This window comes from Lissotriton vulgaris, chromosome 3_1 (assembly GCF_964263255.1).
Source record: "Lissotriton vulgaris chromosome 3_1, aLisVul1.2, whole genome shotgun sequence".
In the NCBI taxonomy this organism is placed as follows: Eukaryota; Metazoa; Chordata; class Amphibia; order Caudata; family Salamandridae; genus Lissotriton; species Lissotriton vulgaris.
The window spans coordinates 1,334,346,306-1,334,360,012 of NC_141689.1; the positions used below are offsets into that span (position 1 = coordinate 1,334,346,306).

Genomic DNA, 13,707 nt, shown 5'->3' on the forward strand with positions numbered 1-13,707 from the left:
TTGTTTTTGCTTCATCGGGAGGTAGCTTAAGAAGAAACCCCTCAAAGACCCGTGTCCAATCTTGCACAAATCTGGTCAGTTTGAATAGGAAGCAGTGGCGACACCGTCTCCCATAGCAGCGAGGCTGGACACAGACTAGGGGACTGTGCGGGTGGAGTAAATACTTTTTGAAGGGTACTTTGATGGAATAAAAATCGAGAACTGAGGTGCAGTTTTTGAGAGCAACCAGGTCCCTTCCAGTGATGACATTTTCCTATACAACGACCAGGTAAGAAACAACACCAGACTTTGAGCATTTTATTACAGCTTGAGTTATGAGAGTACCTCCTGACGTTTGGGAGTGTTACAATGCATAGCCTGAGACCTTCCTGGTTATGTGCAGTCGTCGTGGGAGTAAAACATTTGTTTTTCAGCCTCCGCAGATCCTGTCTACTAAATGCCTGTAACAAGTCTGCACTGCCTGTGAGTGCTTAACTTCTAGTAGAGCACGGCATTCGCGCTACAACTGCTGCTGACGGCGTTTGCTCTCACTTCACCATAAAATGTAGCGCCCACTACAAAGTAATTGTGTTTTTATGCAGACAGATTTATTGGTTACTCAACTCTAGTGCCATCCCATCCCCCCCATCGGAGTTCGATCAAATGCAGAGTCCCAGTACTGTGCAGCAGATGCCTTAACCTGTTGAGCTAGGTTGAACGTCGTGCTCCACCCCGTGCTATGACTGACCAGAGCACATCCATGGAGACCCTTAACTTGTTCCTTGCATGCTTCTTTTGGCCTAATGTCCGTCTATGTGTGTTTTTAAATAACTCCCTAGTTCATTTTGTTTCGTCTTTTATTACACACTCTGACTGCCTTGGGATCGCAGGAGAAACATTCTTAAATGATCTTAGGAAGTTAAAAAGGAAAACAGTTAGTTCAGGGCCAACTATCCAGCATTAAAGTTAGTATTTGCCTTTGATGTGTTTAAAATTGTATTGTGTGTATTACAATTGTCAAATGGAAATATTTTTTATGAAAAAGAGTTACAGATTTGTTTGGGGGTATGTTTGCAAGAGAAACACAGTTTTTGGCTTCAATCTACCACTTCAGTATACTCCCTCCCCCAAACATGCCAGTGCAGCTGGATTATCCAGCTTTTGTCGTTGATTGTAGGGAGGAGGCAGTTGTTTATATAGCGCCTAATAGTGTGGTTAGGCCTGCTTCCAGGTGGCACAAGTTTGGCAAATGGCTAACTGAAGCACAGGGCAGTGGCGCAGCCAGCATCATAACTTGAGTCTGTTGGTACCACAGTGAAACACTGTTGCACTGAGCACGTTTACACCTCTAGTTAGCTGCCTCAATAGTGATGCACCTGTCATGGCTTCCATCTTGTAATGGCAGTGTTTTACAGTGGTGTGTGTGGGACACATCTGTGTTTCGCCACTCATGGTGCGCTCAACCTGTGTCCAATGCTCTGCCTGTATGTATGGTGAGCGCCTCAAAGCACTGCACAAAAACATTGTTGATGTGTGAATAGTTTTCGCAGTTCTCTACTTATTTGTTGACTTATATTATTAGATTTTATAATTATTATTATTATTAGAAATTGCTATATTCCCTAAGCGCTAGTGTCCAAGTAAATTCATCACCCTGTCAATCATGGTATTGTACATGTTCGCTTGTGGTTCTATCCAATAGTTGCCCTACTGCTGTACCAGTAAATTGTTGTTCATTTTAGTTCCATATTCACAGAGCATTCTCATTATGGGTCAAACTTCTATAAGGTTTCTTAACTCCCACAACTCTAAACAGTAGTATTGACTGAGCTGTTCTTCACACCTTCTGGTTTGCTTGAAAATGCACCATTTGCCCACTCTTTTTTCAAAATTTTCTCGGGGTGGATAACCCGCTGAACCCCCTGTAGGAAGGTTCGGGTTCACTCGCTATGCTCGCTCGCCGCAGGAAGTATGACAATTCTTTTATGCCCCACCACTTTCAAATGTCACCAGCGCCCACCCCTCCCTGTCGCTGCTACCCCACCCACCCAACCCTCCCTGCTGCTGCTACCCCATCCACCCACCCCTCCCTGTTGCTGCTACCCACCCTGTCGCTGCTCCCCCACCCACCCACCCCTCCATGTCACTGCTCACCCACCCACCAACCCCTCCCTGTCGCTGCTCCACCCACCCACGTCGCTGCTCCACCCACCAAGCACTGTCACTGCTCACCCACACTTGTTGCTGCTCCACCCCAAACCTGTTGCTGCTCCACCCGTGTCGCTGGTCCCACCCACCCGTCGCTGTTCCTCCTATGTCGCTGCTCCCCCACCAACCCAAACTCCCTTGTTGCTGCTCTGCCACCCACACTGTCGTTGCACCCCCACCTACCTCTCCCTGCCGCTGGTCCCCCGCTCACATCGCTGCTCCCCACAGCCAGCCACCCAATTCTGTCGCTTTTCCACCAGCTCATCCATGTCGCTCTCCCCAGCCCACCCCTTTTGCTGCTCCAGCCACCCACCCACCTGCCACTATTTCTGTCTCTGCTCGTGTCTCTTCCCCCCTGACCACTCCCCACTGAACCTTAGCACTGAGGAATCCAGGCATACATTTCAGAAGATGTAGATAGTGTAACTGTAGAGGAAAGATTCAAGTTATATTATACTTTGTGTTTTGGTTTAGTGCTTAAAAAGTATTTTTAACCATACGTGTTTTCTAATTGTGAATAAAAAACAAATGTTATGTTTTTTCATAGAGTGTCTGAAGGAAAACTGCAATACAATTTCACCAAGCTCGATGATTTTATGGATCTTCTCAAAGAGAATGGACTAAAACCAGGTACATTTTGCGTTGCTTACCCCTTATGCACGGATAAAATTCAGCTCTAGTTGGTTTGATGCAAACATTAGTGAGATTTCAGATCAGACAGTAAGATGGATTAACAATGTCAGAAAGTTAAGGTGAGGGCATCGGCCCTTTACGGCGGGGAATTCTGTGGACACTCCTGTCGGCCTGAAATTGCAAATGTGGAGAATAAGTTTATGAGGCAGTTACTTGCACTCCCTCAAAGTACTCCTCTCCACCCATTGAGACTGGACTTAGGTCTGAGTTTTATCCAGGATGAGCTAGTTCTGAAACCTTTAAGGTTTTGGCGCAGGCTATGGATAACCCCGGAACTGTCCAACTACAGGTCTGAATTAAAGGATGTGTTGAGCCATGGTAGTGCAGCAAAAATCCCCTGGCTTGTAATCGTGAAAAACGAACTAGGGAAAATGGGACTATTGGACCTCTGGTATGATCCAGAACAGGCATGTAGTGGGGTCTCAGGTAAATTGCTTGCGAAGTCCTTCATGGATTACAAACAGAACATATGGTTGCATGACTCCAAAGCTGGCTCCTTGACAACAACTTTTTAAACATTCAAACACACTTATGCCTTTGAGGAGTTTTTGGATGTCATTTATCCAGTAGGAGCAAGAAAGTTATACATCCAATGGAGGCATGGAACATTACCACTAGGGGCATTCGCAGGCAAGTGGTTGATTTCTATAAGCAAATCCTGTCCCGGGTGTGGTGCGTTCATGGAGGATGAATTGCACATGCTCTTTTTTTGCCCTGTGTACAGAAAAGCAAGAAAGTACTGGCTGGTACCCCTATGTAAGAGTAGGGGTTTCGATAAATGCTCTGTTGCAATGAGAGTTTTGAAGACTGATACATCCCCACATATAGTTTTTGCACTCTCAAAGTTTCTCTTAGCAATGTGGTCCAAAAGATGTTCCCTCATCAGAGTGGTACCCAGGGTGGATTTTACACTGTGATTGTTAATTTGTCTGTTTAATCTGTTTTATCAAATCTGTTTTTATGGAATGATAATTTTATTTATTCTCGGTCTTGCACAACTGTTTTTATTCTAATCTTTTATGACGGAGATTGTCGAAATAAAGACTCAATGAATGAATGAATGTCAGAAAATTAGTCCCACACATTTTAGGTGGTATTTCCTATTGTTATTACAATTCAAACTCAAACATGAAATTGATAAGCATTCAGGGTTGATGTCTGATTGAATTGATACATTCAACAAGCTGACATGAGGCTACTGAGGATGTTTTTGATCCATTTAGTGCAGAGAACTGTGTCATATTCCACTTTCCGGTCGCTTCATTGGCTAGCAGTGGACAAGTGTGCTATTTTTGTATATCTGATAGAGACAACTAGCCGCAGAATACTTACTTTAGAATCTCCCCCAGGCGCCAGACTGGATCCAGAAACTTTTCCTGACAGTATGTTCAAGCGCGGCAGAGTGCGTTGAGTGACTCCTCAGTGACGTGGTATCTTGATGTGACGTCAAACGTCAGCGGAGTTCATATACCTCCTCCTCTGTCGCGCTGATGTCAGTTTCTTCTTTGCAGCTCTTACAATGCGGGTCCGGAGCAGAATTCAGGCCATTGTTGGGCCTTCCTCTGTTCTTCATTGACAGGATCGATGTGCCAACACAATGTCTTCTGGGTTTAAACCATGTAGTTCCTGTTAGAAGCAGATGTCTATCACAGATTCTATCTGCTTGTGGGGTCTGGGTCAACACCACGACTCCACCAACTGCAGCTCTTGACAGCGTCTCCTGCCAAACGCATTGAAGGAACGCCGTATGAAATTCCTCATGGCATGAGTTTAGGATGAATCATGGGATTGTTTGTCTTCTCTGGGGCTGGGAGAAAGGTAAAGGAGTCGCTGAAGTAAAGAGCCATTGCCCTCCCACAAGGCCCTGAAGAGCCAGCGCTCCAAACGTAAGTTGGACGTCGCCTCGTGCCATCCAGGTGCGGAGGCTTCTCAAGCAACCCTTCGCCTCCACTAATACCCTAAAGCCAGGGCAAGCTTAGGTCAGATGAAAGAGTATTTTCTTTCACTCCAGTTTGTCTTCGACCCACCAACTTCCTCTGGTGCATGTCTCAACCCGAAAGAGGTCGGGAGTACCGCAGCTTCACTGGCGGCTTCAGCCTCGTCGGGCCCCCCGAATCCTTGAGCGGATTCGACACGGCGATGGTGCCCAACCCTAACGGGGCTCACACCTTTGGCATCAGTGTCTCTTCAGCTTCTGATATTGACGGCGCTGATCGATGCGGACCCTATTGCCATTTCCGACATCGAGTTGACACCACAAGGGTGCTGGACAGGCCCGGCTCCAGGAATTTTTATTTGGGTGGGCCAAGGGTGCATTTGGGTGGGCCACTGCGGGATCGATTTGTCGCATATATGTCTGGGCAGGCCTGCTTCAGGGCCCTCCTTTATCTCTTCTTAGTCTTACAAGGCCCAGTAAAACACACTATTTTCCAAATCTCTTTCTAAATATTATCACTCTCAAAAAGTGTTTTTTCCATGTAATGTTCCTTTGATGGGAAGAGGAGGTTTCTGAGGTGGGACTATCAGGCAAGTGACACTACTGAGGCTCCCTCTGTGCAAGCCTTCAGGGAGAATCCCTCTTCATTACTACCTCCACCAGGAGGTAGTACTCCAGCTACGCCAGCTCTCTTTTGCTTGGAGCTAATCAGGCTGAAATACTAAGAATTCAACGCGTTCAAAACGCCGCCGCCAGGGCTCTGGTAGGCCTACCCAGATTCTGCTCGGCCAAAAAAAATCATTCAAAAGCTCCACTGGCTCCCTGTGGCTCAGCGTATTAAGTTTAAGTGCCTTTGTCTTTCGTTTAAAATCCTTAAACTTTCTTCGCCCCAGATCTTGGAGAATCTCATCTCTCCGTACATTCCCACTCGCTCTCTGAGGTCCTCTAACCTGCATCTGGCTATAGTTCCACGCTGCAAGAGGTCCAGATCCGGCGGCCGCTCCTTTCGTGTGCTTGCTGCCAGGTTGTGGAACTCCCTCCCTGTTCATATTCGTGCGATTGACAACCTTTTGGGTTTTAGGAGAGCTGTAAAAACCTTCCTCTTTCCTCTGGATCTCTAAATTTTGTTGTGTTTGTTCATTCTGGTATTGCTTTATCCGGTTTTCTGTTCTGCCAGCGCCAGGACGCCCCTTTGCTGAGGCATCTGTGCGCTCAATAAATTCGGATAACATAACATAACATAACATAACCTGACCCCGGACTCTGCAACGCACTCACTTACAGGCTTGATTATCCACTTTTCTACCGCCCCTCTCCAGTGCACCTTATCTCACAGCTGACCTTGGGCCCCAGCCCCATTTCAGGCACCATTGGGCTCCACTTTCATTTTTCCCAGTAAAAACATTAGTAAAACACCTTGAAACTTACAACGTTGAATATAGCAGTAAATATAATTAGCACTTTAAAGTATGTTCCACTGAAGCCCTTATGATCCTACTGCTAATTAAATAAACAAAAACAGAAAGGCCATGACAGGGTCAGCTTTAGCGCTGGTGAGAAAGTCCTTTTTGGCGCCCCACCACTGAGGACTAGTAGTAAAATGTTACATGCTTTTGCATGAGAGTATAAATAGCCTGTAATATGCGGATGTTCATTCGTGAAAATATCATATTTAAGCTTCTCCAAGACAAGTTAAAGGAGGCCTCTATGTACCATCAAAATTGTAATGACAAACATGAGTATGCTGGGTTGGCCCCCTTGCACAGTTGGCATTTCTCGTCCTTTGGTTGGTATTCGATTGTGCTGTGAGCGAACTTATTTTAGAGTGGATATGTTTAGATTATCAAGCAATGACACCTCTAGTGTAGAGGTCAGGAAAGGTGAATAGGATTAAACAAACTTCTTTTCTACTGCGCTGCATAGAAATATCCACGCAGCAGAACAGTAGGCAAAGGTTACCCTTGACAAAGAAAGGATTTGTCGCCTTTCACCATGTGGAGATGAAGGGGTGAAAAAATAAACAAAGCCTCGTTAACCTTGTTAATGGTCTTTTAAAGACTCGTGAAGTACTCGGGTGCGGCTGCGATAATCTCTAAAACTGTGTGTGTGTATTCACTCGGGAAGCTGTCTGGCCAGGGCAGACACACACGACCTGAGCGTTGCACGCCTGCCTTCAAGCCCTCACTGCGAGGGCCAAGGCTCCTGTTTGGGTGGGCCAGGCTCATGTTTGGGTGGGCCTGGCCCACCCGGCCCACCCTCTAGAACCGGGCCTGGTGCTGGACGGCGTCGAGAGCGGCGCCGCTCATTGTAGATCCTGTAATTCGGACCTTATTTATTTTCTACCGGGGTTCTCTGTGGGTAGTTCTCGTTTGGCAGGTGTAGAGGAGTATGTGGGGCAAACTCTCTTGGGTGCTCTTGCCCCACCACCTGTGGAAAAAAACTGGCTGACTAATCTGAGGGGTGCTGTTGACCTGCAGTCGTCTCCAGCCTTGGACTTGCTCTCTCCTCCTAGCATTGCAGCGGAGGAAAGTTCCTCTATGTCAGAAGGGCAGCTGCAATTTTGTATTGCCAATTCCCTTCTGTGAAATAACTACTGAGCCCCTGATGCAGGTTCTCCATCATGGTGAGACAAGAGTTGTCACGTTACTCCCCTACGAGACTCTCTTAGACATACTATTAGGGACTTGGGCACAACCTGTCACGGGGTGCCTGTTGACTGGGCAGTGGGCCACAAGCATCACTCTGCCCCATGAGATCCTCCTTGCCTCTTACGCCATCCCACCACTGAAGGATTAGTGGTACAGACTGCTACTGCATCGGCAGACCCTAATGTCCTTCCGTTGGTTCACCCTGGCAAGGACTCCAGGTGGTTGGATAATTGTGGTCAGAGTCTCTTCTCCTCTGCCAGTGTGGCATTGCGTTCTTTAAATACTGCCTACAATTTAGGCAGAATGTCTCATGCTCTATGGGTCTCTGTCGCACAGCGTTTGCCCTCTATGTTGGAGGAAGCTAGACAGGAGGTCCTCCAAGTAGTGCAGGATAGCAGGGAAGCCGCCAAATTTGTTATTAGGTGTAGTATGGACACCACCGATTCTGTCAGTAGAAGTATGGCTCAAGCTATGGTGCTACGCAGGCATGCTTGGCTGCAACAATTGGGATTTTCAGAGCCTGTCAAAGATGCTCTTTAAAATATGCCATTTGATGGTATCCATCTCTTTCAATCAATCAATCAATCAGAGTGCTTGTAAAGTGCGCTACGTACCCGTGAGGGTCTCAAGGCGCTGAAGGGAGGGGGTACCACTACTGCTCGTAGAGCCAGGTCTTGAGGAGTCTTCTGAAGGCAAGTAGGTCTTGGGTCTGCCGTAGGTGGGTAGGGAGGCTGTTCCAGGTCTTGGCGGCGAGGTAGGAGAAGGATCTGCCGCCGGAGGTTGTTCGTTGGATGCAGGGAACAGCGGCGAGGGGCGAGGCTGGTGGAGCGGAGCTGGCGGGTGGGGGTGTACAAGCTGAGTCTGCTGTTCAGGTAGGCAGGTCAGGCGTTGTGGATTGCTTTGTGTGCGTGGGTGAGGAGCTTGAAGGTGATCCTCTTGTCGACATGGAGCCAGTGTAGGTCTCTCAGGTGGGGGGTGATGTGGCTGCGGCGGGGGACGTTGACAATCTGTCGGGCGGAGGCGTTTTGGATGCGTTGTAGTCACGGTAGGTATTTGGCTGGGATTCCTGCTTAGAGTGCGTTGCCGTAGTCCAGTCTGCTGCTGACGAGGGCCTGTGTCAGCGTTCTTCTTGTTTCGGTCAGGATCCACTTGTAGATCCTGCGGAGCATGCGGAGGGTGTTGTAGCAGGAGGAAGAGACTGCGTTGACCTCTTTAGACATGGAGAGGGAGGAGTCGAGGATGAATCCTAGGTTGCGTGCATGGTCGGTGGGTGTCGGTGCTGTTCCCAGTGTGGTCGGCCACCAGGAGTCGTCCCAGGCCGAAGGGGTGGGTCCGAGGATGAGTACCTCCATCTTGTCTGAGTTCAGCTTCAGACGGCTGTTCCTCATCCAGTCGGCGATGGCCTTCATTCTCTCGTGGAGGTTGGTTTTGGCGGTGTGTGGGTCCTTGGTGAGGGAGAGGATGAGCTGAGTGTCGTCAGCATATGAGATTATATTGAGGTTGTGTTGACGGGCCACTGGTGCGAGAGGGACCATGTAGATGTTGAACAGCGTCGTGCTGAGGGATGAGCCCGGGGGACGCGCAGATGATGTCGGTGGCCTCGGATCGGAAGGGCGGGAGGCGGACGCTCTGGGTTCTGCCAGAGAGGAAGGACGTGGTCCAGTCAAGGGCCTTCTCTTGGATTCCGGCTTCTAGGAGGCGTGTCTTTAGAGTGCAATGGCAGACAGTGTTGAAGGCGGATGACAGGTCCAGGACGATGAGGGCTGATGTTTCGCCGTTGTCTAGTTGGCGCCTGATGTCGTCTGTGGAGGCGATGAGGGCTGTCTTGGTGCTGTCGTTTCGTCTGAACCCGGACTGGGACGGGTCCAAGTTGTTGTTGTCTTCCAGGTGGCGTGCCAGTTGCATGTTGACGATTTTCTCAATGACCTTCGCCGGGAGCAGGGAGATGGGCCGGAAGTTCTTGAGGTCCTTCGGGTCCGCCTTGGGCTTCTTGAGGAGGGCTTTGATTTCGGCGTGTTTCCAGCTTTCCGGGAATGTCGCTGTTTCGAAGGAGATGTTGATGACCTTCCGTAGTTGGGGTGCGATGGCAGCGTATGCTTTGTTGAATACGTGGTGTGGGCACAAGTCTGACGGAGATCCTGAGTGGATGGAGTTCATGACGTTGCGTGTCTCGTCGCCCTTGACGTTGGACCAGGAGGTCAAGCGGTTGGCTCTGGTGGTGTTCACAGGGGAGGTGGGGTCTGGCGTAGTCGGGGCAGTCATGGTGTTGAAGCTGTCATGGATGTCAGCGATCTTGTGGTGGAAGAAGATGGCCAGTGAGTTGCACAGTTCTTGTGAGGGAAGTATGTCGTTGGCATTGGCGCTGGGGTTGGAGAGTTCCTTTACGATGCTGAAAAGCTCTTTGCTGTCGTGTGCGTTGTTATCCAGGCGGTCTTTGAAGGAGGATCTCGTGGCTAATCTGATGAGGTGGTGATGTCTGCGGGTGGCGTACTTGTGGGCTGCGTGGTTGTCCGGAGTGCGTTCGTGGAGCCATATCTTCTCCAGTTTTCGGCATGCCCGTTTGAAGGTCTGCAGCTCGTCAGTGAACCAGGTGGCTCTCTTGCTGGCGTGGTTGTTGGAGGGTTTCTTGAGTGGGGCGAGGGTGTTGGCGCAGTAATCGATCCACTGTCTGAGGTTGCAGGCTGCGGTGTCTGGGTTGGTGGGGTCGGTGGGTGGGTTTTGGGCGAGGGTGGTGATCAGCTGGTCTTCGATGACTTCGCTCCAGCAGCGGCGAGGTAGCTGTTGGGTGCGGTGGTGTTTGGTTGGTTTATTGAAGGTGAAATGGATGCAGCAGTGGTCAGTCCAGTGGAGTTCGGTGGTGTGGTCAAAGGTGACGTAGGTGCCTGTGGAAAAGACGGGGTCCAGCGTGTGGCCAGCGGCATGGGTGGGTGCAGTGACGAGTTGTCTGAGGCCGAGGTTGGCGAGGGTGCCGATCAGGGTGGCGGAGTTGGCGTCGTTGTTGTTCTCGAGATGGAGTCGCTGAATTGAGCTCGGGGTCCGGGGGCCTGTAGATGAGTGTTCCTCTGAGGGTGGTGTTGGGGTCGGTGTGGATCCGGAAGTGCAGGTGTTCGGCAGTATTGAGGGTGTCGTCTGTGTGGGTGGTGACTCTGAGGGTGGACTTGTGGACGATGGCTATTCCTCCTCCGATTCCGTTGGCGCGATCCCTGCGGGTGATCTTGTAGCCGTCCGGGATGGCTATGGCGATGTCGGGCGCTGAGGAGTCGTTTATTTACGGAATTTATAGAGCGCACAAATACCCTATGGTGTCTCGGCGTTCCACCAGGTCTCGGTCAGGAAGGCGGAGGTGTCGAGCCGATCCCAGAGCTCGACGGCGTGTTTGCTAGCGGAGCGGGTGTTGAGGAGTATGCAGCGGAGGTGGTTTGGTCCAGTCCTTGGAGGTTTGGTGGCTCTGTCGCAGGTGAAGCTGCAGGTGTGGCAGGAGAAAGGTCAGTGAGTCAGTTTTGGGGCGGCTTGGAAGCAGGTGTGGTTTCGGCCGGCGTGGACTGCGTAGAGGGTGCTGGTGTCGTAGCGGAGTCTGGTGTTGTGGCATTCACGGGGTCCAGGGGTTCTGCCGCTGGGTGCAGTCCAGGCGCGGGCAGGCACAGACGGGCTTGCCTTTGGCGCTCCAGCGGCGCGCCCTCCATAAGAGGGGGATAGGGAGGAAGGAGCAGCTGGGAGGCGGGGTGTCCAATGGGGAGCAGGGGGGCGGGCCCGCAAGGACGCAGCAGCGGGAGGAAGTGGGAAATGGCAGGAAAACAGGCGGGCGGCAGGGCGCAGGTACGAGGCAGCTGGCGGCCGTGTGGTGGCGTGGGGAGCGACCTGCCTGCGAGCCGGGTCAGGGCATGCTGATTCAGCCCTGTGTCTGTTCAAAGCCAACTGACCTGATCAATCGACCTAATAGGCTCATCCTTGTGTTTGGTATTCGACCTCTGAGCGGTATTCTACCGATCTGAGTTCTTCCTGTTTTGGTTAGGTGCCCCCAGCACCAATTTGAGATAACAGAATAATTCTGTTTACGTTACCCTGCACTCCTTTTAAGAAGTTCTTCTTTATTCCACTTGAGGGTTTCAGGTGGTAACGCATGACTAGTGCGATTGTTTCCTTTCTCTTAAATTGTCAGCAGCAGATACCGCTGCTTTCTTCGTAAGGGTCTCCTTATGTCCTGTTGAGTTGATCCTTCATGGTGTTTCCTATGCCCTATGTCGGGTACCTCTAGTAAGCTTACGTCCAGCGGTTCTGCTTACATCATAAATATGTTGCAGATGCATGTCTATTCCCTGCATCCCTGTATAGGAAGATAGGTTATTTGCCTTGCATAGGCATGCTATATGTATGTATGCTCTGCATCTTCAGATGTATATTGCATTAAGGTATGGATATTATTTGTAATTATATCTTGTGGATATCTATCCTTTTCTTGACATATTGTATTTGTCTTCGTGTTTTATCCCTATAGGCTTTCCTGGTGTGATGTCCCTAGGCTCCTTCATCACACTCTTCACATACAATTGTAGATGTACCTCTGGTGAGTACTGGCCTTTTTCTGCCCATATGGCCTGATGAGGTTCTCTACCCCATATGTACATTTGACCATACCTTATACCTTAATTTGTTACACACATACCTATTTTCAGGCTTGTGTATGGATCTCTATAGTGGCCCATTTCTTAAGGCGTTGGCTCTTGCACATTGTCTTCTGTGTTTTTCTTGCACAGGGACACTGTCCAGCTGTTACTACTTCAGTGGGGTCGCTGGTAGATGGCACGTTGCCTCCTGTGGTTGGCACAGTTAACTGCTGTCTATCAGGGCCCTTGTGATCCTCCCTACTTCTGGGGGCTCCAAGTTATGCACCAGAAGACTCTAACTTGTGTTCTGGGTTGCCTTTTCTTTGGATGCCACATGCCTGTGCTGTAACCTTGCACTGCATTTTCATGCTTTTTTGCCTTTGGAGTGTTGTAACGCTGTGCATTACTCTTTTTGCGTCTCTTATTCAAGAGAGTTATTTTTTCTATTGGGCATTCTTTCTGGCTATGATGGTTTCTCAACCATTGCCCCATCAGAAGTCTGCATCTTTCGTGCTTCTCGCCTTTGGAGTGGTATGACGCTCTGTGGAGCTATTCAAGGCTCCCTTTTTTTGGGAGCTCTACTTCTTCTATTAAGGTTTTTTTTTCTGGCTTTGATGGTGTTCATATCCAGTGTCTGTCAGCAGTAGAAGTCTCCTCCTTCTTGCTCTCCTTGAGGTCCTTGTCCCTCTGGGGGCTGTTCCCCTTTTGTCTTTCATGCCTCTACTGGCAGATAGTTGAGACTTGCTTTTATCGTTAGGATCCCAATTTGTCTAAATGTGACATGTTTTTATCGCTATATTGGCTGTCTTGTATATTACATGTCTGCCAGTTCTCTCCTTACGGATTTCTTGCTACAGAATGGCGATTCTCACAATGAAATGAATAGAGAATCAAGATTTCATGAAAGACACAGAGGCTAACATTATATATTACTTTCCTTTAATGCCACTCTGCAAAGAACACATCTAACAACAATCTAGAGTTATAACACTGCTGTCTATAAAAAATCTCCTCTCAGAACTCTCCTCCTCTTTTAATGCGACTAAACAACTCCTCTTCTTTTTCTTATACTTGCTTTACATATTGGCCATCAACTCCGTGCTCCTCTCCTCTTGTTTAAGGATTATCTAATAATAAAATAACAATAATTACCATAGAATCATTCAATCAAATGTAACCAAAATTGTTATCAATATTATTTAATCCTAAACAATTATTATACCTTTACAAATCCTCTACTGTAACCCTGGACCATTATTCTCAAACATATATATATTAGCCCCGGGATACATTGTTAACCTTTGTGTTTCCCTGCCTCTTGCGCTGTAGAGTGAAGTTCTTTCCATAATGTAGCATACCATAACTCTGAGCCTGTAATTCAAATCAAATTAAATCAAAATTGTCTTTATTCGATCTTTTAGAAACAGATCATAAAAGATATACACAACAAAAGCAAACTACGTTCTACACACAGATATATATACAAATTACATCCGAATAATACATAATAAAAACATTAATTGATTACGGTGGGGCAAGAATTGATTTACGTACTCTAAAAACTTTTTTTTTTAAAGTCGAAGCAGAAGCAATGGCTAAAATATTGTCCAATTTCTGAATAGCTAAAAAGGCCCAGTTC

General features: G+C 48.5%; 1 protein-coding gene across 1 annotated transcript in view; it reads left to right on the forward strand.

Moving 5' to 3' along the window:
- IDUA (alpha-L-iduronidase) overlaps window positions 1-13,707 on the forward strand; it is a 2,362,715-nt gene that overhangs the window by 393,055 nt on the left and 1,955,953 nt on the right. Inside the window, exon 3 of the mRNA XM_086961811.1 lies at window positions 2,735-2,817. Within this exon, the coding sequence (XP_086817937.1) occupies window positions 2,735-2,817 (83 nt within the window). The remainder of the gene's footprint in view (window positions 1-2,734; window positions 2,818-13,707) is intronic.